The sequence below is a fragment of the Euprymna scolopes genome, chromosome 45 (assembly GCF_053919585.1).
Source record: "Euprymna scolopes isolate OS-2025 chromosome 45, ASM5391958v1, whole genome shotgun sequence".
Classification (NCBI taxonomy): Eukaryota; Metazoa; Mollusca; class Cephalopoda; order Sepiida; family Sepiolidae; genus Euprymna; species Euprymna scolopes.
In genome coordinates this window covers 41,856,402-41,883,786 of record NC_136526.1, presented here as the reverse complement: position 1 = coordinate 41,883,786, position 27,385 = coordinate 41,856,402, and the positions used below count along the sequence as shown (strand labels likewise).

At 34.0% G+C, this 27,385-nt stretch overlaps 1 protein-coding gene across 2 annotated transcripts in view; it reads right to left on the bottom strand.

Moving 5' to 3' along the window:
* LOC145269494 (protein hobbit-like) overlaps positions 1–27,385 on the bottom strand; it is a 387,158-nt gene that overhangs the window by 39,024 nt on the left and 320,749 nt on the right. For both annotated transcript variants that reach the window (XM_080125227.1, XM_080125228.1), the window contains exons 42-49: positions 26,043–26,121; positions 23,489–23,655; positions 20,510–20,683; positions 16,422–16,535; positions 14,802–14,894; positions 7,558–7,623; positions 5,595–5,692; positions 3,868–3,954 (exon numbers count right to left, since the gene is read on the bottom strand). In XM_080125227.1, the coding sequence (XP_079981353.1) occupies positions 3,868–3,954; positions 5,595–5,692; positions 7,558–7,623; positions 14,802–14,894; positions 16,422–16,535; positions 20,510–20,683; positions 23,489–23,655; positions 26,043–26,121 (878 nt within the window). The remainder of the gene's footprint in view (positions 1–3,867; positions 3,955–5,594; positions 5,693–7,557; positions 7,624–14,801; positions 14,895–16,421; positions 16,536–20,509; positions 20,684–23,488; positions 23,656–26,042; positions 26,122–27,385) is intronic.

Below are 27,385 nucleotides of genomic sequence, written 5' to 3'. Positions count from 1 at the left end.
GGGGGTTGGCAGCCTTGATCGCAAAGGGTAGAATTAGCTGCGAAGTTCTTGACAAAGAGTTTGGCTTTGTCTGATGCTGACGAGATTACCTCAGGTCCATTGATAATAGTTGGGATGGAGCACACGCTTCTGTTCATGATTCTGTTTGCTATTTGCCAAAACTGGTGGGAACCAAGCCGCTGCTCAGCTACTTTGGACTTAACAGATTGAGCATACAACTCTCTTGCATTCTTTATTACTTTCTTACAATGCTTCAAGTTCCTTATACTTTCAAATATTTTTTGGTTTGGTTGTTTGATACTTGCACAGTTTAATCAAGACATTAAAAAAATGAAAATATTGAAAAAAGGTTATATTGTATGTATTAGTTATGGAACGAAGTTCTCCAAAAAAAAAAAAAAATTGCACTTAATTTCATCAAGCAGTTTTTTTTTTACAATGAAAAAAACAATTTGTTATGATACCGAGCAAAAGGTTTGATTTTTAGGAAGAAAAGCTAGTATTAAAAGTTGGGGAGGGAGTATCGGCGCTTTAAATTGAGTTATCTCCCCGTGACGTATTAAAATAATTCCATAATGGCTGACTTCAATGCACTCTCATAAAAACATGTTTTTCTGCTGTAAAATAAAACCAACTTGATCAAATTAAGTGAATTTTTTTTTCAGACCTTCAGTCCAAAACAGATACGTACAATATAACCGATTTTTTCGATATTTTCATTTTTTAATGTCTTGATTAAACTGTACATCTTCTTGATATGATTTCTTTAGAGTTGGAATCAAGTAGTCTGGAAATATGTTCAAACCATCTTAACTATTTTTTTTTTTCAAATAATGTTGTTGATGGATCTGTTAATATTAAACATCTTTCTGGTATCCACATTTCTTTGTCTATTTCGTAAAATTACTCCAATAATAGTTCTTAAACATTTCATTCTAAAGACATTAAGTTTCATGGTGTTTGATTTGGTGTTTTGTTTTATGGCGTATCAACCCTTTTTTGATTGACTTAATGCAAAATTCAATAATTTGAGAAACAGTTTTTATGTTTTAAGTTCTTTATATTTTAAAATATTTTTTGATTTGGTTCTTTTTTTTTTTTTTTTTTTTTTTTACAGCATATCAAGTCTTTTTGATTTAATGTCGAATCCAGTGATTTTGGTAAAAGGTTTAATGCTTCAAGTTCTTTATATCTTCAAATGGTGTTTGGTTTGAATGTTTTGTAGAGGAAAATGTTATTTTTGTTTTTGACTTTGCAGAACATGATTGAGTTTTGCAAAGGAAAAAAAAAATAATAACATCAATGTTTGGCACATTTTAGGTTAAGAAACTGGTATCTTCAGAATTGTTGTTGCCTGGGTCGGAATCTATCCATCTAAGACTTATTGTTGACTAGTTTTTGACATTTAAGTTGTAATTTTTTCTTAACTCCTTACATCAAGTGGCTTCATGCCTCTTCTAGAGCTATTTTTATAAAAAAGAGCTATTTCCATAAAAAAAGAGCTATTTCAATAAAAAAAGGGCTATTTCCATAAAAAAGAGATATTTCCATTTAAAAAAAGAGCTATTCCCATTAAAAAAGAGTTAATTCGGAACTTACATCACAGAGTTATTTCCATAAAAAAGAGCTATTTTCATAAAAAAAAGGGCTATTTCCATAAAAAAAGAGTTATTTCCATTTAAAAAGAGTTATTTCCATTAAAAAAGAGTTAATTCGGAACTTACATCACAGAGTTATTTCCATAAAAAAAGAGCTATTTTCATAAAGAAGTGCTATTTCCATAAAAAAGAGCTATTTCAATAAAAAAAAAAGGGCTATTTCCATAAAAAAGAGCTATTTCCATTTAAAAAAAGAGCTATTTCCATTAAAAAAGAGTTATTTCGGAACTCACATCAGAGTTATTTCCATAAAAAAAGAGCTATTTTCATAAAAAAGTGCTACTGCCATAAAAAAAATCAACAATGATTGGTTGGAAATGATGTTTTACATTTGTTATTTTCTAAAACTAATGAAAACTACATCAAGTTGTAGGGGAGGGAACCACTCCTTTCCTAGGGTTACTTCACTAACCCTTGATTCTAACCTTATAATGCTGAATGTTTTTGCAAAGCGGCATCAAGTTGTAAGGTTTTAATCTTTGCTGTGGCTTGAACTGAGAATTGAACATTGGTCACCCAGGTTTTTAATAAACACTTTAACCACTATGCCAACTGCAATAAAACTGATTTTGCAAAGTATGAAGCAAACAAGCCGAGCATGCAGGGTCTCTCAACGAGCAAGAAATATACTTTCACCATGACTAATGTTTATGCAAAAATTTAAAAAAGTCTAAGGTGTGGTTATTGAGAAAAGTGCAAACAAATAAACGGATGAATAATTTAGAGGCAATTTTACTCCTATAATGCCCCTTGGGGAGCAACCAGAGTTATTCCGGAAAATCTATTCTGGCAAAAATTTACTTTCACCATGACTAATGTTTGTGCAAAATTTTTTTAAAATTTAAGAAGTGGTTATTGAGAAAAGTGTAAACAAACGAACTGGAGGAAAAATCACTTGGTCTAATCCCTCCTTTGTCGGGGGACTAATAATTTACTGCTTGACTGTTGCTTGGTTTTCAATATGCAATTGACTTGTTCGAAAATTTGTGACAGTTCTCTTCTGTCATTTTTTAATAAAATAGCTTCTCTAATAAAATCAATAACTAGCAGAACCTGTGGAAAGGTAATTTATAGAAAGCAAAGGTGTAACAGATCGACACAAACCGATGCAAATAAAAATATATATCGGCGGAATAAGTTATACAGATTCACCTTTTTATTAATATACTTTTTTTTACGTACTGTCTTGCCGACTTCTTTCATCAGTGAAGAAACGCTGCACGTCGAAATTACAATGAGTTTCTTTCTCACATCATTACATCATGTATTATGGCCGAGTGGTGATTTGGCCGTGGGCGTAGAGATACAGGGAGACGCCTTCCCAGGATTCCTTTTCTAACTCTCTCTTTCTGCACCCATCATCATGATGTGAGGACACATATTCTGTCTCTCTGTAAATGAGGGGGGCACCCCCTCACTCAACACTAGTTAGGGTAGGTTGGTTAGCTTTGAAAAGCCTATTGTCCAGTTTTAATTATAAAAGTTTTTGTAATATATATTGTATCTATAATGTGATATATATTGTATCTATAATGTGATATATATGTTATCTATAATGTAATATATATTGTATCTATAATGTAAAATAAAATAGTTATGCTTTATATATATATTACAATTGTGTCGCGTGTCGTTTTTATTGTTCTTTGTTCTTTGTTCTTCATTGAAACAACAAAGTGGTCTGGAGGATGAAGAAAGAAAATTCCAACCAGAATGCAACAAGGGTGAAGAGGTCAAGACGTTTCCTGGGAAAAGAAAGGAGCCACACCAAGATCCAACATCTCGGGTATGATTTTCTTCTTGATACACAGACCCTAATGACTGGCCATCTTTACGTCTTCCCAAGACCACTTTTAAGACATTTACTATAACATGTGAAGCCGGTCACACTTCAGTGACTGGCTGATCATGTTATATAGGTATTTGAAAACGAAGCTACAACAAAGGGAGGTCACTTTCATATTTTTGTTCAAGGTTGCTAGATTGGCCTTTTTAATGCCAAATTTTGCCAATTTGGCCTTTTTAGAGCCGAATTTGGCCAAATTGGCCATTTTTAAAGCAGTTTGGCCCTCAAAAAATTGTATTTGGCCTTTTTTAAAACATAGCATATAAACTAACTAAGGAAGAGACAAGCAGAATGTTATATAGATGACATTGGTAGTAAATCGGATCCCATAATTGAAGTTGAATAGTCGTCATGATTTCATACCTTTCAGCATCTGCACATTCATCTTCAAGATCCTTATGAATCATGTAAAGTTCTTTTTCCAAACGACGAAGTTTTTGGACTTGCTTCCTAAAAAAGAAAGAGAGAGAAAAGAAAAAAAGAAACTTTCTGTAGTTTCACCAGTCGCACATGCACAATGCTTCACAATATTATTTGACCAGGAGAAATGACTACTAATCATTTCAACCCACAAAAAATTTTATCGATCTAAAATTTCTGTAAGACAGAAAAAAAAAAAATGAGGCAAGTCTTAATATGACAATATTATTACACATACGAATGTCTATAAGATTCCCAAACAAGCAGCAAAATCCCACCTCTATATTGTTCAACCTTCTAGATACCGGAAAGCCTTCTACTCTAATAGTTTCTTCCCTGAAGCTGCTAAACTTTGAAATTCCCTGCCTGTTTCCTGCTTCCTTGACTGCAAAAGTCTGTAGGATTCCCAATGTTGCTTTTTATAATTTCGAATAATAATAATAAAATAAATTATAAGGCAAGAATAATAGAATAAATAATTAGGCAAGAATAATAAAATTATAGGGCACAAATAATAAAGTATATAGGAAAGAATATAAAATAAATTGTAGGGTAAAAATAATAAAATAAATCATAGGAAAGAATCTATCTATATATCTATAAAAGTGAACGTGTCTGTCTGTCTGTCTGTGTACATTTCCCTATGCAATAACTCTGTCAATTTTTAGTCTATAGACTCGAAATTTGAAATACCGGGTACTGAGATTTGGGAAAATCGATGTGACGGGTGTCAGCCAGAAATTTGGCTGTTAAGGGGTCAAATTTCAACGATTTGACCTTTAAGAACTCTACCAAACTCCTCCGACAATTTTGGGTCTAGACACTTGAAATTTTAGATATAAGTTCCTTGAACCTGGATCTAACTTAATAAAGTGATTTGAGCCCGAAACTATAAATTTTAAGGGGTCATAATAGGGGTCAAAGTTTTAAAAAATTAACCATTTTTTTTGTTTTTTTGCTTTTTTTGCACAGCATACACCTCCAAACACCCGAGCAACGCCGGGCACCCCTGCTAGTATATATATAAAAGTGAAAGTGTGTGTGTGTGTACATTTCCCTACACAATAACTCTGTCAATTTTAAGCCTACAGATTCGAAATTTGATATACAGGGTACTGAGATTTGGGAAAATCGATGTGATTAGTTTTCGAACAGAGATTTGGCGATTAAGGGGTCAAAGTTCAACGATTTGACCTTCGAGAACTCTACCAAACTCCTCCGACAATTCTGGGTTTAAACACATGAAATTTTTGATATAGGTTCCTTGGACATGGATCTAACTTAATAACTTTATTTGAGCCCTAAACAATAAATTTTAAGGGGTCATAATAGGGGTCAAAGTTAAAAAAATTGACCTTTTTTTGTTGGGTTTATTTTTGCTCAGCATACACCTCAAAACACCCGGGCAACGCCAGGCACCCATTGCTAGTATAAAATAAGTTGTAGGTAAAAATAAAAATAAATTATAAGGTAAAAATAATAAAATAAATTATAGAGAAAAATAATAAAATAAATTATAGGGTAAGAAGAATAAAAATAAATTATAGAGGAGAATATAAAATAAATTTTATGATAAAAATGATAAAATGAACTGTAAGGTAAGAATAATCAAATAAATTATAGGAAAGAATATAAAATAAATTATAGGGTAAGAATAATAAAATTTGTACCTGACATTTTCCTGAAGGAGCAAGATTGGTGATCTTTGGTCTTCAACTGTTGAAAGTTGCAGCTGGAACCTCATCCGCAGTAATTTTTCACTCGCTTGCTGGAAATAAGAAGACCAAAGTAAAAAAAAAATTACTCTTTTTTTTTAAATTCAAATTCATAATTCAGACCATGCACAGGAATTTACTGACGGCCTCTGCTCGTCAAAACAAAAACTAACTTCAAGTTAATTCAAGCCATTTGTTATGTAATTGCTTGTGACCTTTGACATTTGACCTCTCTTTATTAACGATTCAAAAAACTTACCAGGAAAAGTGAGAAGAAACATTCCTCCTTTAATCAACGACTGAACAGCTTTGGTTGTGTTTTTTTTTAAATACTATGATTGAAATGTTGTCAGGACAAGTTGCTTTGCTGGCATCAAGATTCTTGATGAGTTTGGCAATATGGGTGTCACTCAGAGTGTTTTCAGCTATAAAGTGAAATTTAGACGAAATTTGATGCAAAGTTCTTTGCAGAAAGTTTTACTTTATCAGATGCTGAGAAAATCACCTCTGATCCATTGATGATGGCTGCAATAGCGACCATGTCTCTGTTCAAAACTTTGTTATTTGCCAAAACTTGTAGGAACCAATAACCAATACTGATATTGGAAAAGGAGACCTGATAGTAAGAATCTATGTTAGAAGTTGGGATTCTTGGTTTATGCCTATGTATTGATTCATGACCTGTTATGTTGTCATGTTGGGATTGGAGGATTTATGGAATGGATCAGCCAAACATGAAAATGGGTAAGATTATTTTTGTAAAATATTGAAGAATAACTGCAGCAATTCTCACTAATATGGCATCGAGAAACCTTACCAGAAACTACTGCATGGTCCAGATTTCATTCACCAAATTATTGTTCATTTGAAATAAGATAAATAAGGGGTTATTGATGCTTTTTCTTCCCTTTTTAACCTTTCTAATAGCATTCTACTCGTTTGAAAAGCTGATATGTCTGCCTCTCCAATTGGCGTTTAGAAATTAGTAGTAGTGTACACACATATATGTTTGTGTGTGTGTGTGTGTGTGTGTGTATAGCTAAAATGGAAAATGGGAAAACCTGAAGCCCAATTGTTGCATGGGCTTTTTCAAGAGTGAAAGCTAAAAAATAGTAAAGGATTTTCATTTTCCACAATTTTAAATTAAATCAATGAAAAAATAAAAAAATGATCTATTGGGCATGAAAGTGGTACATATTCATCCTCATTAATAATTTAACATTAATTTGTGTGAAACTTTTAATTGTGTCTGACTGTAATCTGACGTAAGATGCTGATCCGCCAAAGGAGCAGATCATCTTTGGGGAAAATATTTGGAAAAATAAAATCAATAAATTAAGTAGTGTATCAGGACAAAAATCTAAGGGAATATCATATATACATTATAGGGGGGGGCGGCATTGCCCGGGTGTTTGTAGATGTAAAAAAAAAAAATGTTTTGGTAGGGAGGTAGGCTCGAACCCGAAGCCTTGAGGCTAAGGCGGAAAAAAAACGTGTGACATGCCACCGTGACGCTAAGCAGGCAGAGAAGTGAGAATGGGTGAAATTAAACGTTTAAAAAAGCAGATGGTTAAACGGACGTCAATGTCTGGTTTTCTACGTCAAACATCACGCCATAGAGAAATGAAATCACAGCACAAATGTTGTAACATAAAAGTCGCTCAAATAAAAGATAAAGATCACCTCATTTCGTAAATCGGAGATATTACAATCTAGGGAGTATATAAAAAGTTGTCAGAATCAGTGACCCTCTCCCCTTACCCCCAAGCCTCCCCCCCCTCCAAAAGCCTTTGCCGGACATACAAAAAAAATGCACACAAACACACACACATTTTCGCTTTATATAATAGATGTTAAAATAAATCATTATTATATATTATAAAAACCAAGAAAAAAGTAAGTAAAAATTCCAACTTACCTTTCTGTTTGATTCAACATGAAGGAGAAGGTTATTAACAATGTCTAAAATCATGGCGTACTGCAACTGCAACAATAAAGAGAACAAAGGATTAGACCTGATCGTTAGAAAAGCAAGGATTTTTTTTTTTTAAGATATTTTTTTCTTAATCAATTTTATCATAAATTGTGTTTTATCATATAAAGTAATTTTGAGGAGTTATTTGAAAACAGGGGAGATAATTCAGTCTGTCATTTCAACAAATGTTAAGATTTCTCTTAAAATGGATGACTCATGCCAAATATCATAAAATTGATTTTTACTTTCAATTAAAATTCTACTTGATCATTTTTTTCATAATTTTTTGTGAAGAGACTTATTTTTGCCAGATATGTAAGAGTTTATTTTTGGAATGCAATTTTGGGTTCTTGTCCAGAATTCCACCTAAATTAAAAGCCAAAATCTGTATTATACATGACATTATACATGACAAAGCGAAAATATCATATTCCAAAAATCACATAAATCAATCAAGTAGTTTTATTTTTAAGTAAGGAAATCAAATTTTATGAGTACCCAATGAAGTGACTGTCTTGCCCGCCATTTTGAAAAATACCTAACAAAACAAAGGGAGGATAACATCTCTTCTACAAAATCTGTATGATGTGCATTATCCATGACAAAACGAAAATATCATATTCCAAAAATCACATAAATTGATCAAGTAGTTTTATTTTTAAATAAGAAAATCACATTTTATGAGTACCCAAGAAGTTACTGTCTTGCCCGCCATTTTGAAAAATACCTAAAAAAAAAAACAAAAACAAAGGGAGAATAACTTAATTGTACTATATACTTAATAGATTTATGTAGTAATGCCTAGGAATGTCCATTAATTGCTTAAAAATGCTTTTCTTTATAAAAAGAAAACTATTTGATCGGGTTACATGATTTTTGGATTATGATATTTTTGTTTTGTCACAGGTACATACATTTGTGCATTCATTTTTTTGCAGACTTATCTTCAACTTCATAGTTGCTGTTGTTGTTTCACCACGTTTCAACCAATGCATCCTCTGACCTTCTTCAGGTGATTAACCATGACGGGATAGGAATGCTGAGTCTTGTAAGGCCAGCGAATGAGTTGGGCGAAACATAGTGAAACAATAACAACTATGATGAGGATAACAGTCAGCAAAAAGAATGAATACATAAATTATGAGAAGCCCATCTCAAAGGATTATAAAAAAAAAAAATATATGATACCATTCGGTACGGACCCGACAATGGAAGACCAGACAAGAAAAAAAATTTGGATTTATAAAACCACAAAATCCAACCTTATCACTCTTTGAAGCCTGTGACTCAGTGAATAAAGGCATTGAGAGTCTACGGTTTCAGATGATCATTGTCTGAAGATAGCAGTTTCAATCCTACCCAAAGCAGGCCAGAAGAGTAAGTTGGCTAAAATGTGATGAAACAACAACTATGGAAGGCAGTAATTACTGGGGATACAGTCATAACATTCAGCATCCCTATCCTGTTGTGGTTAATCACCTGAAGAAGGCCAGAGGATGAGTCGGCCAAAACGTGGTGAAACAGCAACGACTATGAAGATGAGGATAACAGTCGACAAAAAGAACGAATGCACAAATTATGAAGCCTCATATCAAGGATTAAAAAAAAAGCAAATAAAAAAAATATAGGTACGTACATCATACAGATTTTTCTTTATTTTTGTTTTTTTAAATATAGGGAAAATTCTAGAACGCAATTTTCATCTGCGTCTTTATCTGCAAGAGTTCTGTATTGTCTTTTGTAATACAGTGTAACCTGGATATAAGAGAGATTCTCTCTCTCTCTCTCTTTCTCCCCCCCCCGGGGGGGGGTCCCAAACGTGTTAATGTACAGTGTAGCCCCGATATAAGAGACCCGAATATAAGAATAACAGATATGAGAGAGATTCTATCTGGTCCCAAATTAGAGCCTGTGTTAATGTAGTATCATTTTTATTGGTCTGTTATGCTTAAGTTTGAAAATATTCACTGCTTTTGGTTTGTCAAGCTAAAGTTTTAAAATATCATTTTTGTTGATCTGCTACACTGAGGTTGAATAAAATTTTCTTTAATTTGTTGCACTTAAAGTTGGCAATATTTTTCTGCCAGTCTGTTATGCTTAAGTTTGAAATGGGTTCTTTTCATAAGTAGTATACTCACATGGTGTGAATAGCCAATGGCAAAAGAAAAAAGAAATCAAAATAAATTTCCCACCTGGGGTCCATGTCCGTGTGTGCAGAGAGAGAGAGAGGACAGCACAAAAAGCAATTTCTTTCCTAAACAACTGCTATAAGTTTCAACTAAAAAAGTCAAAATTAAGAGAAAGATGGCAACTGTGTATGAGAGGGGAAAAGAACAGGAAGTCATTCTTTGATGGAAGAAAAGTCATCAAAGTCCTCTATCTTCATCATGAATTGCTTGAAGTTGTACCCTTTATCTGACTTTGATGTAATTGTCAATGAACCAGACATATAAGTTTTCCACTATGATTAGGGTGGATGCCACCGAAAATCTCAGAGACAAAAAAATAATTAAAAAATCATTTTTTCATTTAATAGAAAATTATACAGTTTACTAAAATTTTCTTATTTAACCTTAGGAAATAATGATTTCGAAAGGGGTAACTAATTCCTATTTAACATTTTCAGTTTTCAGAGAGAACTGTCATTCGAGGGAAACTCAGACTTTTCTTAATTTAAAAAAAAAAAAAAGAAGCAGATTTCAATTAATCGGAATCAGAAAAATTGTTCCTATTTTGAACCGATGCCAAAAACGATTCCTTTAATTATCTTTTTTTTATTTAATTTTGGTTTAAGAAAAATCTCCCACTGCTGGTTGGTTGGTTGGTTGTTTTTGTTTTACAGCATATCAACCCTTTCTGGGTTATTTAATGCCGAATCCAAAGATTTTGAAGAAAAATTTTTTTAATAGAATATATTTGTTGTTTTGAAGTCGGTTTCTATTTAATCCATAGTTGGGACCCTAACAGGTACTACCACTCCGGGTCAGAGTAGACCTGGGAGCAATGGTAATTAAAGGGTAGCTCCACACTCCCCAAAGCCCACAAGCTGGGGCCTCACCACTGGATATAGTTTGAGGTCATATCCAGGACCCCCATTGAGGGACTTTTACCCTCTGCAGGGGGGCAGTCGGCGTATTCTAATGCCCCACCGACAGGGCCACCCACTGCTGGTAGTAATAATAAAATATTAAATATTTAAATTTCCAGTCAAACTAAAATTGATAGCTCACCCCCCCCACACACACACACGTGTGCTGTTACACATTTAAGATGTATTTTTATTGTAATTAAGACGAAATAATTAATAGTTAAATAGTTAAAGATTTAATCAAACTCGAAATCTGTAACTGTATTGGAATCAGAGGAAAAAATTGGCATTGTCATTTCAACCAAATAGGTGAGAATTCACATTTTTTTTTTACAAGATGGTCACCACTTATCAAGGCCTGGAAACCACTCGGGGATAAGGGTTATTGTGTGTATAGTACATTAATGTCGAGATTTGATAAAGTGTCTATTAAGAGGGGGGGGGGCGGTTCATCAGGAATTTGTTTATGTTGGACTTTAAGACATCCAAGTTGTAGTCAGGTGGGAAACAGGCAGACGGAACAGAGTTCCACAGGCGTGCACTTCTAAGAAAGAAGCTTTGTTCATGGAATCTACGTTTTGGTTTTGGTACAGATAAAGAGTGGGGAAAATTTTTGATAGTGGTTTCAGCAAGACGGGTGTTTTTCATGAAACATCGGCGAGGGGGGGACCAGTGATTGGAGCTCAGACGAGCACCTGCCATGGAAGTAACGATAAAACAAAGACAGGCTCGCAATGTCTCTCCTGTGGATCCCACCATTTTTCCAGCGACCTTGGCAATAGACTTGATGTACGTGTTTCATTTCAGGTCAGGAGTAAAGGTCAGGCCCAGAAGCTTATCAAAGCATAGAGCTTTCCCTAGTCGAGAGCCATTCATTTCAACTGATGCCAGATGGGGATCAGAGCGTTGATGATGTAAAGATAGGAGTTTGGTTTTAGATGCATTAAACGTAACCAGCCACCTCTTTCCCCACTGTACCACGTGCTCAAGATCAGAGAAGAGAGAATCAGAGAGAACTTTGTCATTTACGTCTGATGTGTTGCCGTAGATGGTCGTGTCATCAGCATAGATGTCTCTGAATGTGTTTAGGGAGATCATTGATGTAGATCAGGAAGAGAGTTGAGCTCAGGATGGACCTCTGAGGGACTCCAGCATTAATACTGAGGGCCTCTGATTTCTGCCCATCAACCATTACTCTTATGAGCCTATCGGAGAGAAATGATTTAATGACCGAGAAAACATTTCCAGTTATACTGTAGCTGGAAATCTTGTGAAGTAGGCCCTTATGCCATACTAAGTATGGCCCATACTTTATTGAAGGCTTTTGATATGTCAAGAGCAATTGCCCTAGAGATGAAGCCTTTGTCAAGAGATTCACTAATCCTATGAGATATAACTGTTAGCACATCTGCTGTAGATCTAGCAGAACAAAAACCATATTGTATGTCACTAAGAAGGTTATTCCTGTTAAGGTGGTTGACTACTTCTCTATTTAATATGGATTCCAGCAACTTACTCATGACACACAGGAGACTTATTGGTCTGTACTGAGAGGGGGATGACTTATCATCTGAATTCTTAAATACAGGGCAAACTGATGAGGTCTTCCAGGGAGTCGGAAAGCACTTCTCCTTAAGGCAGCGCTTAAACAGTTTCGTAAGTATGGAAGCAAGTTCTGGTTGAAGCTTTTTTACCACTATAATTGGGATGCCGTCAGGGCCAGTTGCTTTACTGGAATCAAAGTTCTTGATTAGCTTAGCGACCTCACACATAAATATTTGTATGTTGCATAGCGTGTTGTCTGTTATAGGAGGAAATACGGGGAGTTGATGGCCTTCGTCGTGTAGGGTAGAATTAGCTGCAAAGTTCTTAGCAAAGAATTTAGCCTTGTCTGATGCTGACGAGATGACCTCAGGTCCATTGATGATGGTTGGGATAGAACACCCGCTTCTGTTCAGGATCCTGTTTGCTATTTGCCAAAACTGGTGGGAATCGAGCCACTGTTCAGCAACTTTGGATTTAACGGATTGAGCATATAGCTCTCTTGCATTTTTTATTACTCTTTTACAATGGTTGCTGGCATTCCTGAAAACAGCTCAAATCACAGTGCATCTATTACATTGGTAGCTATGGAAAAAGTGATTTCTGTGTGTGATGGCAGCAGCACATTCTGGGGAGAACCATGGCTGGCTGTTAGGTTTTTGTTGGAATTTTTTAGATGGTATGAATCGGTCTATGCCTATAATTAACCATTCGTTTAGGTCTGATACTATGGAGGACACATCCTTTTTAAATATGGGATGGAGGGGTAGATCAGATATAAATGTACGGAAGATATCCCAGTAAGCCGTAGAGTATCGATATACCGTACGGTGGAGAGGTACATCTGAAGACTTATTGCATTTCGTTTTTATCTTAACTGATACAACGGAGTGGTCAGAAGATCCCAGAGGGGACAGAACTGAACATGAACAGGGAAAGTTCTGAGAAAAAGGTCTAGAAGGCTAGCGTAATGACCGGAAGTATCGGGCACACGGGTAGGTTCGTGAACAATCTGAATGAGGTCATAGGCAATGGCAAAATCATGACAGAATCTCCCCTCATCATCTGTCTTGTTCGAGTGGGTCAGCCATTCCACATTGTGAACATTGAATCACCACAAATGTGGATGTTAGGAGAAGGATGGGCAGACAGGATGTAGTAAATTTTCTCTGATATGCTCTTAAAGATAGTAACTCCACTGTTGTGGGGGCGATAGAGGGCAAATATAAATACGGTGGTGTAAGCAAGTGCAACCCGGAAGCACATATAAGGTAAATTAGGGTCTTCACTGGAGATATCTCTACCACATGGGAAGCCATCCTTAATGTAGGCACATATTCCATGCCCATGGCAATCTTGAGGGTTAGATTTAGATGCTAAGTTAGAGTATCCTTGAATTATGAATTCGTCTAGGGAAGTGGTCGGCCCTATTTCAGTTTCACTTAGAAAGAATATGTCCGGTTTCGTCTCCTGTAATTGGGTTTCAACCTCTGGAAGGTTGGAACATAGACCCCTGATGTTGGAAAAGGAGACCTGGTAGTAGGGGTTTACGTTGGAGGATGGGGTTCTAGGTTTATTCGTGATTTGTTTTAAGCATAAATCCTTTTTTGTCCAAATAAAAAAAAAAAAGAGGACTCATTTCCCTTTTTTTTCTTTTACATGGTGGTCACCACTTATCAAGGCCCGGAAGCCACTCAGGGATAAGGGTTATTGCAAGTACAGTACGTTAGTGTGGAGATTTGGTGAAGTGTTTACTTAAGGGAGCGGTTCATTAGGAATTTGTTAACGTTGGACTTGAAGACATCCAGGTTGAAGTCAGGTGGGAAGCAGGCAGATGGAACAGAGTTCCACAGGCGTGCAGTTCTAAGAAAGAAGCTTTGTTCATGGAATCTACATTTTGATTTAGGCACAGATAAAGAGTGGGGGAAATTTTTCTCAGTGGATTCAGCTAGACGGGTGTTTTTCGTGAAAGATTGGCGAGGGGGGACCAGAGATTGGAGTTCAGATGAGCACCTGCCATGGAAATAACGATAAAACAAGGATAGGCTCGCAACGTCTCTTCTGTGGGAGAGAGGTTGCAGGGTAGAGAAAAGGGCATCCCCCACTAAACCACGAAGTCTATTTTGTACTCTGTCAAGGCAGGATAGGCTGTTTTTAGCAGCTCCTGCCCAGATGTGGCAGCAGTACTTCATCCTTCTATGATGAATGCTACCAAAAGACTAAAAAAAAAAAGTACAAAAAACATTATTTTTCATTTAATAAAAAAAAATTAAACAGCCTTACTTGGCTTTCTAAAATTATCAAATTTAACCTTACAAAATAATGCCTTCGAAAGATGTGACTGACTCCTATTTAACATTTTCAGTTTTCAGAGAGAACTGTCATTGGAAGGAAAATCAATATTTTCTTATTTAAAAAAAACAAAAAACAAAGAGATTTCGCTCAAAAAGCTGCAAACTCACATCTAGCAATTTAAGCAGAAATCCATTATTTTCCAGATTAAAAAAAAAAGCAGAATTCTGTTAAAAAATGGAGAACTCATTTCCCTGACACTTACCGAGTTTGTACAGACATTACAATCATGATGTAACACGGTTGTCGTGTCAACTCCTTCTTCAGTCTGCATCATTTCAGGAAGGTCTTCCATTGGCTGCAGATAATGAAAAATAAAAAAGAAGTATTTAAGTAAGCATTTAAAATAAATGATGGACACACATCAGTTTGTCTTTTTCTCTTCCCTGCAACCTCTTTCCCCCAGAAGAGACGTTGCGTGCTGTCTCTCCTCTATCGTTATTTTCATGGCAAGTGCTTGACTGAGCTCCAATCTATGGTTTCCTCCTTGCTAAACTTTCACACACACAAAAAGAAGAACACTTGACTAACTACAACCCATATCAACAGTTTCCCCATTCTCTCTCTGTGCCCAAATCTAAACACAAATTCTAGATAAGTACCGTTTACCTTTTGGCGTGTTGCAATGACCAAAGGTTTATTGGATTTCTGAATAACAGAAGAAATACAAGAGCACGTTACTCACACGTAGTGAAGGTACGCATAGCAAGTAACACCACATGTATTACAACAAAATGAATAATGGTCCTCTAAATTCCATGAACAATGCTTCTTTTCTAGAACTGCTCACCTGTGGAACATTTCCATTGGCCTGCTTCCCGGCTGATTACAATATGATAGCCTTCAAGTCCAATGTAAACAAGTTCTCAAATAATCCAAATTCTACCCAATCTACACCATTAAGGATTATTAAACTACCATCTTCCATTCATTAATTCTCATCCTCGAGTGGCCATCGGGCCTTGATAAGTGGTGATTCCCTTGTACAAACAAAAAAAAAAAAAGAAAGAAAAAGGAACATGAAATTTAGTAGGAACTAGCAGTGCTACGACTTCATCAGCATCATATTCAGTTTAACGTTCGTTTTACATGCTGGCATGTGTTGGATGATTTTCAGAAAATCACTTCTAAAGTAACCTATCTCTGCTCAGGTCTTTATTTATCCCTCGTTCCCTCAAATCCCCTCTTATCACTTCCGTCCATACTGTCTTTTACTTTCTTTCATGAACTGAACCTGCCACCTCAACTGTTCCACATCTACTAACCCAACAGCTCACACCCATTCTTTTAGTGTGGCCATACCATCAAAGTCTCCTGTTCTGCATGCATTTCCATATAGTGTTCAGATTTAATCTTCCTCTGAGATCACAAAACTAGGCCTATCTTTAAGACTTGCATTATACACCCATTGTATCATTCTCATAGCATTCCTCTATACATCACACGTCCTGACCAGGTTTCATTTCAACACAATGTCTCAAACAGATATGCAATGTGAAGAAAAAACATTGGGGCCAATCAAATTCCAGATATGTTTCTGTAATTTATCCAGAAGCTTCAAATGGGACAAAGATTTACCAGCCGGAATATGACAACAGTACTCCATACATGGTTTGATAGTAGAATTGTAGAGATAGAGAAATGCCTCTGGTGTGGGAAAGTGTTTAGAGCGATAAATTTAATAAATTACATGTTTTAATACGCCGTTACAAAGGTTACAGGCTTTCAGCAATTATCAGGAAGGCTAGAATACAAGTCGGATTTTATTTTATAATTTTCGTATCAAAGGTTCAAACATCATCAAATGATAAGAATACCTGCTTACCATAACATCTGGTAGTTGTTCTGATTCGACTTCACCGTAGCCAGCGTAAAAGAATTGGCACCGACAACGTGCCACGATTCGTTGAAGTTGGACACTTTGACCTCCATTACCATTCTGGAAGTTATGAGAAAGGATTATTTGTTAGCATTGACCTGTGACATTTGATGAATATAAAAAAAAAAGACTGGATAAAAATCAAAATTATGCATATAGCAATGGCCCTCCTGTTTTAACAGTGTCAGCGACCACGGCTCTCCAAATTGTGGCGCCAACTCGGGAAGACAAGTAAAGATGGTAGTTTCCCATTGCTTTCCATCTTGATTCGGAGGTGCATCTTCCTTCAGGAGTTAAACGTGCTCCCAGATATCAACCTGGAAATTTCTACAACTCGGTGTGTTACATACCGGCCTAGTCTTCCCAAATGGTCACCCATCTGGTATTGGCCATGCTCATCGTTGCTTAACTTCGGTGATCTAGTGAGAACTGGTGTATCAATGTGATTGCGCCATATATATATAATAAGTTATAAAAATAGATATGGCAATTAAGCTACACAGAATATTCCGTGTTTCATCCTTTCATAAGCCTGATGAATTCTAACGAGAATGAAACGCAGAATATTCTGTGTAGCTCAATTGCCATATATATTTTTATAAGCTACTACCTAGCTCTACCTATATATTGAGCACTGTTGAAGTAAATACTGAATATTTATGCATAAAATTATATTTTTGTAAATTAATTTATGTGACTAAATGAAGTAGTCATATATATATACTAGCAAAAATACCCGTCGTTGACTGGGTTCAAAAACAGCCTACAGAAAATGGACTCTGATTTATGAAAGTATGATAGGTTATAAAAAGGAAGGGTTGTAAAGAGATAGCTTCGAATTTTGGGGTATCAAAACCAAAGCAAAATATGATGAAAGTAAAAATAAAATAGATAAACCCCATAATTTATTATACCATACCTGTTCACACTGAAACACTTATCACAATATTCTGTGGATCTATATTAAAAAATCTTGTTAAACTTTGTGACATATTTCCATTCTATAGAGGTCAGGCGCGAACGAACAACCCATAATTTTATTATACCATATTTCTTCAAACTGAAACATAATTATCAAAGTATACTTACGCAGATAGATATGAAAAGTCTTTATTAAAGTTTGTGCCTATTTCCATTCTATGGAGGCCAGGCGTGAATGCAGACCCCACAATTTAATTAAACAATCCCTATTTAAGTTAAAACATACTTATCAAAGTATTATTATGTACATCTATATCAAAAACACTTGTAAACGATTTTTTTAATTTTTTATTTCCATACTTTGTGGACCAGGCGCGTACGCAGACCCCACAATTTTAACGAATCATCATTATGCCAGATCAAACATACCCATTCCTGTGTCTCGATACATTTTCTATCATTATATGTGATCAGTTTTCTTTAATAGTCAACCATATAGGAGCCTATTCGTGACCAGACACACACACACAGACGTTCAGCTTTATATTATAGATATATCTATAATATCATACTTTCATAAATCAGAGTCCATTTTCTGTAGGCTGTTTTTGAACCCAGTCAACTAGTAGTAGTAACTGCTAGTATATATATATATATATATATATATATATATATATATATATATATATATATATATATATACAAAAGTTATTATTCCAAAAACGGAACATGTATTTAATTCAGACTCACAAGTTTTTATTCTCCTTTTTACGAAGTATGTCTTACACATGTTTTGTTGTATAGTAGAAGACTAGTAAACAACTCCTCAGAGGCAGATGTATGTTCCTCAAAAAACTGTTGAATTTTTTTTTTTTAATATGGAATGAAAAGGAACTTGTAGAAGAAAAAGATACAAGGAAATGGAGATATGTAAAGTCTGCAAAAGCATAATAAAAGAAAAAAAAAACACATATATTGTAGTGCTTATAGGCATCCACCCCTTCTAAAATAATTTAAAACACACACACACATTATACCCGGTAAACCAAGTGCAAGAGAGATTTAAACAATTGCACTTAAAAGGATGATCAGAATCTTAAAACGATCTCTTGGTTGGAATGCATGAGATACTGGGTGAATATCTGGCATCCAGAAGGATGACCCATCTCCAGTTTGAACGAAATGATAAAAAAAAAGAAGAGCTTGAGTGTCTACGATCTCTCTGTACAGGAGTTTGTCAGGACAACCTGGCATGAGAAAACTTTTCTTTTTAAGTAAACCCTGACTCAAAAATAACATAGCATTCGCAACCCAAATAAGATCTCCTCAGAATGCCTAACCCACACTGGCTTTTACGAGGAATGGTGCACTTTCTCCAAGCAATATTACCTTACTTAACATCACTAAGCTGGATACTCCACTAGACTAGATGAATACTTGTCCTGGAATCCATCATAAGAAAGATATACTATAACATATTTAAATGGTCGATTAGGGAGAGGAAAATTATGTTCTTAACTTTTTTTTTTACTAACTCAGTGTTTGAAAAGTGAAGGAGAACTTTGATGGAATATTCGAATATCTATGTATCTCACGAGATCAAGTGTTAGATCAAGGTAGTGTGCCCCTTGATTTCTGAGAACTTTGACTGAAGTAAAATGAAACCATGAGAGAAATATATATATATATATATATATATATATATATAAAATGAACTCGTTTTTACCCTCTGATTTTGACTTTAATAGGATTAAAAATCAAGACATTTCATGCAAATGTAATATGCACAAACTGCAGCACAATATCTGAGGTGTGTTATAGGTCTATTACTTCTCTACTTCCTTGATAATCGTAGATTTCTATATTTATTCTGCTGAGAGTTCACTGCCAAAATCGGTTAAAATTAATGGAAATAGTAAAATCTTTTCTCTCTAATTAATTCCTCCTACCCCCGTCACCACTTACACTATTGCGGGATCGTTCACAAAGAATAGTTACGAACAAATGCCATTTTTGGTTTTCTGTACTTCCTGAAATGGAATTTTAATGTGCCTTTCCATTCTATGGTTCCTATTGGGTGAAACGCACCACGGAATTAACCGACAGCGACATTCCCACAAACATTAATTCTTATCCCACGCTTACTTTTACGTTGCTTAATTACCATTTATTCCCCAACATTTTTACACAAAAAAAAAATAAAAAGACTCTTTCTATTTCTTTTTTTATAAAATTAACATTTAAAACATCATTTCCATTTTATTTCATTTTGTAGTTGCTTAAAAAAACTGGAATGGAATTTGAACGTTCCTTTTCTTTCTATGCTTTCTACTTGGTGAAACGCACCATGGACTTAACCAAAACGAACGGGTTATTTATGCCATTTTCTTTTTTTTTTTTTCGCTTTTCGCTGTATTTTTTTGTTTTTGTTTTTCCGAACATATTCATCATTTTTTACCCTTATTTTTGCTTTGTTTTTCCGATTTCTTTTTTAAACAGATTTGATGTTTGTTCGCTGAGTTTTTTGTTTTGGTTTTTCCGATTTTCATAAGAAGTTTAACATCGTTTATTTTTTTGGGGGGGAGGATTATTTAAACAGGGTTATTACTTCGCTTATTCTTTACTTTACCTCCCCCCATCCCTTACACACACACCTTAAAAAACTCGGGCAATGCCTGGTACCCCCGCTAGTATATCATAAAATAAATATAAAATTACAAAAAAAAATCATTTTTATTTTCCATTTAGAGCACACAATTATTTCACCCTACCACCAAGATTAATTAAGAATATCGATAACATGAACTAAAAACTAATATTGTTTTAAATGCTTAATAAATACATAGAGCTTTTGTAAATAAAATTATATAAACATTGTAAGTAGTAGCGTTGAAACTTTATACAATGATATGGAAATTGGATAAACAGATGTACACACACACATCTTGATTGAGGGCGAGAAAGATGTGAAATAACTCAGTCAATGATGACCATAAACATTGACAAAACCAATTTAACTAAGTTTCATGGAGAAAGTTACTTTGTGTTGCCATGGCCAACATGCAACCCACATCCGATGTGAAAGTGACATGTTAACCGAAGAAGATACTTACTGGCCCACTGCCGAAAACCGTGCTGTTGACGACTCCACCAACACTTTGGCCACTCCCAACCATTTCAGGTAAACCTGCAAGGTCTAATTCAGAACGATCTTCAATGTTCTCCTTACTCAGCCAAGCAATGTCTTCATCTGTTACGACTTCCCCGGGGTCGACCGTAGCATAATACTTTGAGAAGTGAAGAGAAAAAGGAAAACAAAGTGAAAACAAGAAAGTCACTCATTTTTAACAGCATACCAAGCCATTTAAACCTACGAAGATCAAGACATTCGAAAACACTAGCTGTAGCTGACCTATATAGACCGTTGTTGGTCCCGGAAAATACCGGGTAGTGATCGAGGGTGATTGTCAACTTAAGTTAGTAGAAATATTTTGATAACATGAATAGCAGAAAGAATGTTGTCGAAGCGGATTAGATATTAAAGATAAAATATTTATGTTGCAATTCATACCAACTCATCTTAACTTAAACTGTAATTCACAACACAAGCTGCTGGGTAGTGATCATGGGCGCTTGTCAGGGTTTGGTTAGTAGAAATATTTCGGTAACAAAAAGGAATGTATGAATAACAAAAATGAATGTTGTTGAAGTGGCTTAAATATTTAAAGATAAAATATGTTTACTTGGTGAAAAGGAATTTTATTTTTCATAACATAAACAAAATTACGTGATAAACATGGGGTGAGTGTTATTCTTGTGCTATGTAGATTTATTATTGGCGATGTCAGAAATATAATTTCATTCATTTGTGTTGTATATAATTTCTTTCATTTGTGTTACATATAATTTCTTTCATTTGTGTTACATATAATTTCTTTCATTTGTGTTACATATAATTTCTTTCATTTGTGTTATATATAATTTCATTCATTTGTGTTATATATAATTTCATTCATTTGTGTTACATATAATTTCTTTCATTTGTTTAACACATAATTTCTTTCATTTGTGTTACATATAATTTCTTTCATTTGTGTTACATATAATTTCTTTCATTTGTGTTACATATAATTTCATTCATTTGTGTTACATATAATTTCATTCATTTGTGTTACATATAATTTCATTCATTTGTGTTACATATAATTTCATTCATTTGTGTTACATAATTTCATTCATTTGTGTTACATATAATTTCATTCATTTGTGTTATATATAATTTTATTCGTTTGTGTTATATATAATTTAATTCATTTGTGTTACATATAATTTCATTCGTGTGTGTTATATATATATATTCATTTGTATTACATTTGATTTTAAATAAAGATGAATGGGGGTATTTAAATTTCATCATATTTTATTTTTATATAAAAAAAAACATTGGCTAGAAGTGATGTTTTTATTTGCAATCACAGCATCAATACAATGGAGCAAATCTACACAAAACTAAATGCCTTATAACATTTAGATAAAAAACAGCTGTTATGTTGTTGGTCCCGGAAAATACCGGGTAGCAATGGTGGATGACGGTCAATGTTTTATTACTAGAAATATTTCGAGAACAAAAAAGAATGTTTTAATAACAGGTGGGTTTTGGTTTTGCAGAACATAATTAAGTTTTGCAAAAAAGAAGTAGAAAAACAAAAAGCATCAATGTTAGGTGCATTTCGTCTCAGAAAGTCAAAGGGGTGAGATAGCAAAATGTAGATGTACGAAGTGTGCCCAAACTCCGAGAAGAGACCCAGCGTGGAAAATAAATGATTATATCCAAATATGGTTCACGTCTTGACAATTCCATTTTCAAACATATAGAATTAAGGTTAGATATTTAGTGGTACTTTAACCCTTTCTGGTTCGTTTTGGGTCAAATTAATCATTTGTAAAGATTCTAATTTATACATATTTAAATAAAGGTTGAAAACACGTTTAAAGTGTTATACAGAACTTTTATCAAGATTGTAATATAAATATGCATCCAGAGATGAAATTTTATGCATGTAAAAATATTTTCGTAAAATATTTGAATAAATTTTAATAAATCAAAAATAATAATAAAAATGCATCCAGTAAAAATAAAAAGAGAGTAATAATAATAAAAACAAACTAAGGGGAAGTAACTCTCCATCTTCACCGATTAAGAAAGCAATAATTTAATACAAAAAGTGACATTTCAAAACTGCTTATATATTGTTATAAAAAAATAAAACTCAGATCATCTTGCTTGCTTAGGCGTTTAAACCGTCCATCCGGTTTGTGACTTCCAGTTTAAAAAATGTGTCTGCCTACCTATTTCATAGCCACTCTGTCTTAAGTTTGATATTAAAAGCCACTGCTGCTATTTAAATCATACACAAGGTCAACAATATATTTTTGTTTTAACTTATTTGAACATGTTTTCCTTATAAATAAATGTAATTTAACCTCATTGAGTTAAAAAACAAAAAAACTGATTTAAATATAGGTATACAATATATAACTTTTACAATATTTACTGCTCTTAGTAGCACTCCTGTGGATTCTGATGATTTTTCTTTTCAGGCCTTACTTAAAAAAATATTTTCTCTTCAAGGAGAGGGGAGGTAGAACTTTGGTTTTAGTGATGCTTTTAGTGGGGCCTCGTTAATTTTAATTAGTGTTTGCAGTAGTGTTCTGTAGGCCGTCATAGTTTTATTTTTTTCATTCATCACTTAAAAAAAAAAATTTTTATCAAGACAATAAAATACAATATAATCTCAAAATCAATTATATATTATAATATATTATGGAAGTTTTTCAGCCTGTAAAGTTATATTAAAAAAAACTATACATCTTTTAATCCCAAGTCCTGTATTTTTGGTTTGTTTCTTCTTAAACAAGTGTAATAAATAAGATTTTTCAGTATTTTTTGTTTTTAACTAAGTGTAATTCTAAATAAGTACCTAAACGTTGATAATATTAAATATACATCATGAAGGTATTGTAGCTGTGATTTATGAGGTGTTTGGACTAATTCTTTGATTGATGCCGAAAGATTAAAAGATTGCCATTACCTGCATACATTCCAAAGATCCAACCCAAGTCGTTTTGCTACACAACTGACGCCCTTTCCAAAAAGGTTTATGAATGCAGGAGAGAATTTGGGCTTTTGCAGCACTAACAATGACGTAACCAGCCGTTTCGCAGCCCTTAAGCATAACTTGGCTGTTGAAAAGCTCAACTGAGAAAAAAACAAAAAAAACATGAAGATGAAAAACTATCCGATGAAATAATGTTGCAAATAAAAAGTATACACAATGGTATTTTTATATCTGCTTTTTATTTGAAAAAAAAAAAAATGTGTATAATTAAGGACTGGATTCTAATAAATGTCCATTAGGACCGGACTGGACACTTAGAAAAACACTAGAATATGCCAAGCACTGGTCAAGTTAATCAGCCAATCAGAAAGTGACAACAATTAGCCAATAAAAACCCACATAATAAGCAGACAACGTTTACATAAATTGGAAGAACAAATAAAACAAAAGTTATTTTTTAATTTTAAGTCGTGGAGCAATGAATTCAATCATGCTGGACAAATTACTACTGCTCCCAAGTGTGAATAGAAATCACCAAAATAATCAAGATCACTTATCTGTGGGCACACACGACCATGGCCACCCACAAAAAAATCTGACCTTAAAATTCACTTGAATAAAAAAAGGAAATGTTGAAATTTATTACAAAAAATTTTCTTGAAAAAAAATTTTTTTTAAATAAATAAATAAAATAAACATTAAAAACTTAAACTTTCCCCATAGAAATAATTGTTTTTTTCCTTAAAATTCTTTTGAAAAAAAAAAAATGTTTGAAAGTTTTTCTCAAAAAAAAAAAAAAACAAAAAAAAAACATATTTATCCATAAAACTTATGATGATAACATTTTAAAAATTTGATGGACAGCACTCAACACATTCCAGTGGTTTATGTAAGGTGATGATCAAGCCAAAGCGGAAATTTAAAGAAATCCGGTTTGTAATATACATTAGTACCAAATGTGTTTAGGAGATAGAATGCCATGTTGTTTGTTGTTGAATGGTATTCAAAAAGACATTTCAGCAATCCGGTTAAGGTCTAGAGTAGCCAATCAAATTGCTTGGCGTTTAATAATACCAGCATAAGGGAGCGTTCAATATTCATGCATGGTAGGTGTAATGTGTAAATATTAAAAGTATGGAATTAAAGATAAACAGTGACGATTCAACCAGTATTATAAAGCATATGCAAGAATATAACTGGTCTCTTCAGTAACTATTTTAAAGAGGGTGAAATCATCTCCAACCTGCCCTTTTAGGAGAATGATTATCTTCGGAAATATCATAGAAATTTATGATATTCAATAAAATCTATTGATAATATTCATAAAAGATGCAGTAGGTATTGGCAGGTAGTATGATCATATTAAATTTATATGTGGCATCTGTGTTTGTATTGCTATTGTTTTTTTCTAGACAGGAAAATCATCTCTATTTTATTAAGCACTAACAGTTCCACCTGGCTTTGCTCGGGCCCTATGTAATGTTCATAAGTTTATGTGCATATGTGTATATATATATATATATATATATATATATATTAAAATGTTTGACATCTAAAATTTCAAGTGTTTAACCCAAAATTGGCAGAAGAGTTTGGTAGAGTTTGCAAAGGTCAACTCTTTCAACTTTGACCTTTTGGCAGCCAAATTTTCCCCCAAAAACTGATTAAAAAGCTTACTGCATGTCTGATTACCCTTTATGTAAAATTTCAAATGTCTAGGCCAAAAATTTGCTGAGTAGTTTGCTAGATACCACAAAGGTCAAATCTTTTGAACTTTGACCTCATGGCAGTCGAATTTTTGGCAAAAAACTAATTAAAAAGCTTGCCCTATATCTGAATACACTTATGCAAAATTTCAAATGTTTAGACCCAAAATTGGCTGAGTAATTTGGTAGAGACTGCAAAGGTCAATTTTTTTTTTTTAATTTTGATCTCAATTTTGACCCCAGATTTGACTCCTTAACATTTATTGTTTTGGGCTCAAATCAAATTAAAAAGTTTGATCTATGTCCAAGTAACCTACATCTAAAATTTCAAGTGTTTAGATCCAAAATTGGTGGAGGGGTTTGGTAGAGTTTTCACAGGTAAAATCGTTGAACTTTCACCGCCTGACAGCCAAAGTTCTAACCGAAAACCGATTAAAAAGATTTTCCCAAATCTCAATACTCCTTATGTCAAATCTCGAGTCTGTAGACTGAAAATTGACAGAGTAATTTGGTAGGAATATGTACACACACAGACAATTTCACTTTATATATATATATATATATATATATATATATATATATATATAGAGAGAGAGAGAGAGAGAGAGAGAGACAGAGAGAGAGAGAGACAGAGACAGAGAGGATTTAAATAGTCATAAATACATCATTATTCCAGTAAATATTGAGCTAAGTTAATGATTGATTATTGAGGTTAACTGAAAGAGTTTTCTAAAAAAAAAAAAAAAAAAAAAAAAAACATTGCTGAATTCATCAAACATCAACAAGCAGCAAAATTTTCAAGTGATAAAATTCCAACTCACTTAACCAATTCTTTTTTAAGACATCATCAGTTTGGCAAGCAGCAATTCCATGTAACTGTTCCATATTTGCTTCTGACGGCTAAAATTCAATTAAATAGAGAAAAAAAGAAAATTATTATTTTACTTATGCACTTTGATGTTCTATTATTCTCATATATATATATATATATATATATATATATATATATATATATATATATATATATGAACTCTCCCGTTGATTTCAACATATGAGCTTCCACCACAACAACCTCAGTGTCCTTCAGGATTAGTGTCAAAGTCATCATAATTAGGAATCAGCTGAGGTGGTCGAGTCAGATCGTCAGGATGTCAGATTCTCAGGTTCTATAGGCAGCTAAACGAAAGAAAGCATATTCAAGGAGGCCATAAGAATCTCTGAAAGCAAACTTGAAGAAATGTGGCATCAATACATATATATGGGAGTCCCGGGATAAGCAAACAATCGCCAAGGGCAAAGCTGCCTTTGAAGCCAACTGACGTACGGACTTTGAGGAGAAAAGAAAGAGAGGGATGGAGAGAGACAAGTGCTTTCAAGCCAACCCCTCAAATGGAAATAGAACTATCTGCTCTCACTCACTATGAAAAGTAGTTCAAGGCCAGGATCAGCCTTGTCAGTCACCTCCACAGACACCAAAACTCAGAACACGACCACCATCCTCACTGCTCAGGGATCGCCGAGAGGACAGATCAAAATAAAATTTTCAAAATTATATTTAAAAAAGAAAATCTGAATATTTTGGGACCCTTCCCGTTAACTTAATTTAAATAAAGAAACAAACAGTATCAAGCACTGTTGGGTAGGCACATATATATTAAATGATTTTGACAAGAGGTTGACAAGCTCTACCAGAGGTTTTCCCTCGGCACCAAAAACCAACAGAGTATAGATCATTGTGAAGATGGCTTTCTCCTTTGTGGATTTGGGTATGTTTCTGGTTCTGTGCAGTTCTCGGAGATCCACACTCCCAGGCTTTATCTTCTCCTTTTGAGACGGGGTTAGTTTATTGCTACGGCGATAGGGTTGCCCAGGCATTTTTTGTAGGCAAGTGTACACCCCTTCTGCAATGGCTCTTTAAATCCTACTTTTCATCATTTGTTTCACATCATCGTGCCATGGGAGGGAGACAGACAGTGACAAGAAGATAAAATTACAGTAAAACCCCAGGATACGACATTAATTGTAAGGTGAAATCGCTATATGGCGAGGCCTAAGCAAAATTTTATACAGTACATATGAAAAGTTTGTAATAAAATTAAGTACAGTATATAAACATGCATATAATCAAATAACATAAATAACACCGTAAGACGGAGCAAATATC